Genomic DNA, 1,689 nt, shown 5'->3' on the forward strand with positions numbered 1-1,689 from the left:
TCTCAAGTGTTTCATGGCCATCTAATAAGCTTTGTCTCCTCTGCTGCTGTAGACTCCTGAGGAGGAAGAGGTCCTGAACAAGAAGAGGTCAAAGAGGACCCAGAAGAAATACGATGAGCGTAAGAAGACAGCCAAGATCAGCCCCCTCTTGGAGGAGCAGTTCCAGCAGGGAAAACTGCTTGGTAGGTCCAACATTTGTGGTGTTTGGCTGTCCTGGGTGGCCTTCAATGTAGAGTTTGAGTTGTACCAACATTTTGTACCATTTGACCACTGATAGGCTTTCCTGAAAGTCACCCAGTCTCACCAGAGGGGATCTAGTGCCTTTTTGATTTTGTGTGAAAACTTGCAGAATTTGGGTCACTTGCACACATACCTAGTGCACGAACAGCTTAATGGGCAACAGATGAGATGCTTTTTGTACTTTAAAGCCTCCATGTGTAAATATGTTAGTGAAACAAGGCAAGTCCATTGTAGAGACAGTTATAGGGTTGGGCCAGTGCAGAAAAATTTCAAACCAGTTTGATATTAAGTCCAACACTGGACCAGATCGTAATAAAGAATCTTACCACTAGGTGTCACACTTGGCTCAGCACACACACACTAAAGTTGAATAGAGTAAGAGTGTGAGCGCCCATGAATGATGGTAGGTTTGCCAACTGCCAATACTGAAAATTGATCATGTTGTCAGCCTAGTGACTCCGTTAGTTCAATTATAAACATGTTTATCACATTTTTATATTGTTTTAGTGCAAAACAAGTTGGACTTGGTGCCATGACACTATTGGCACAAGTAGCTGTAGTCAAGTTTTAATTTGCCAGAACCTATTATGCCAAATGTTGGTTCAGTCAGTTCGCATAAAATGTTTGAGAAGGTTTATCCGCATTCATCACCGTTTCTCTTCTCCCGCAGCTTGCATCGCCTCCAGACCCGGCCAGTGCGGCAGGGCTGACGGTTACGTCCTGGAAGGCAAGGAGCTTGAGTTCTACCTGAGGAAGATCAAGGCCAAGAAAGGCAAATAGATGTACAGCTGTTTGATAACGTGAATAAATTCCTCCCACCACACAACTGTCTGCTGCCGCTCCTTTACTTGTTTTCTGTGTTCATTGGTGCTGTTGTGAAACTCAGAATCTGTCATCTAGGTTAAAACTCCGAGGGAGATGTGTATAAGAGACAGGTACTCTTTAGAGTGTGTCCAGCAATTACATGGATAAGATGACAGAAATGGTCCAACAAAACACACACACAGTAATAATCTATTGCTAGGATGAGTTTGGATTGTTTTCTCCCATGCTCTACACTCAGACACAACATTATGGACTATTTAAGTTATTGTCATTTTGTGAAAAGCGCAGCATCATTAAATCCATTGTAGTCTTTTATCATTTTTTTCTGATGAGAATATCATATATGTAGAAAACCACATAGTCTTCATCCCATTGCATTTCATAATTATCCAAATAATGTATCCAGTGTTTTGCATGGATGACCCCAGTGCTTTTATTTCCACTTAAAGTAATAATCCATCACCAAAAGTTCATGAAGTTGTTGGCATTAGCAGTTAAAGCCACGATGGCCAGCGAAAAAGGTCACAAATGCAAGTCCAAGAAAACCACATCACAATAATGGCCTTAATTGACTGTGAATGTGGGGACAGTGCAGTACTGAAACACCACACCATAGAATGTTAA

The 1,689-nt window shown here is 41.7% G+C and overlaps 1 protein-coding gene across 1 annotated transcript; it reads left to right on the top strand.

Annotated features, from left to right (window-relative positions):
• Nucleotides 1-52: 52 nt before the first annotated feature.
• LOC111650550 (small ribosomal subunit protein eS8-like) lies at nucleotides 53-1,066 on the top strand (the record flags this gene model as incomplete). Its single annotated transcript, XM_023400447.1, has 2 exons — nucleotides 53-182; nucleotides 911-1,066. Coding segments are annotated over 2 exons (240 nt in total), but the record flags the coding sequence as incomplete, so codon positions are not given.
• Nucleotides 1,067-1,689: the final 623 nt, after the last annotated feature.

Source organism: Seriola lalandi, unplaced genomic scaffold (assembly GCF_002814215.2).
Source record: "Seriola lalandi dorsalis isolate HSWRI2012SDOR001 ecotype SW California unplaced genomic scaffold, Sedor1 jcf7180002052479, whole genome shotgun sequence".
Classification (NCBI taxonomy): domain Eukaryota; kingdom Metazoa; phylum Chordata; class Actinopteri; order Carangiformes; family Carangidae; genus Seriola; species Seriola lalandi.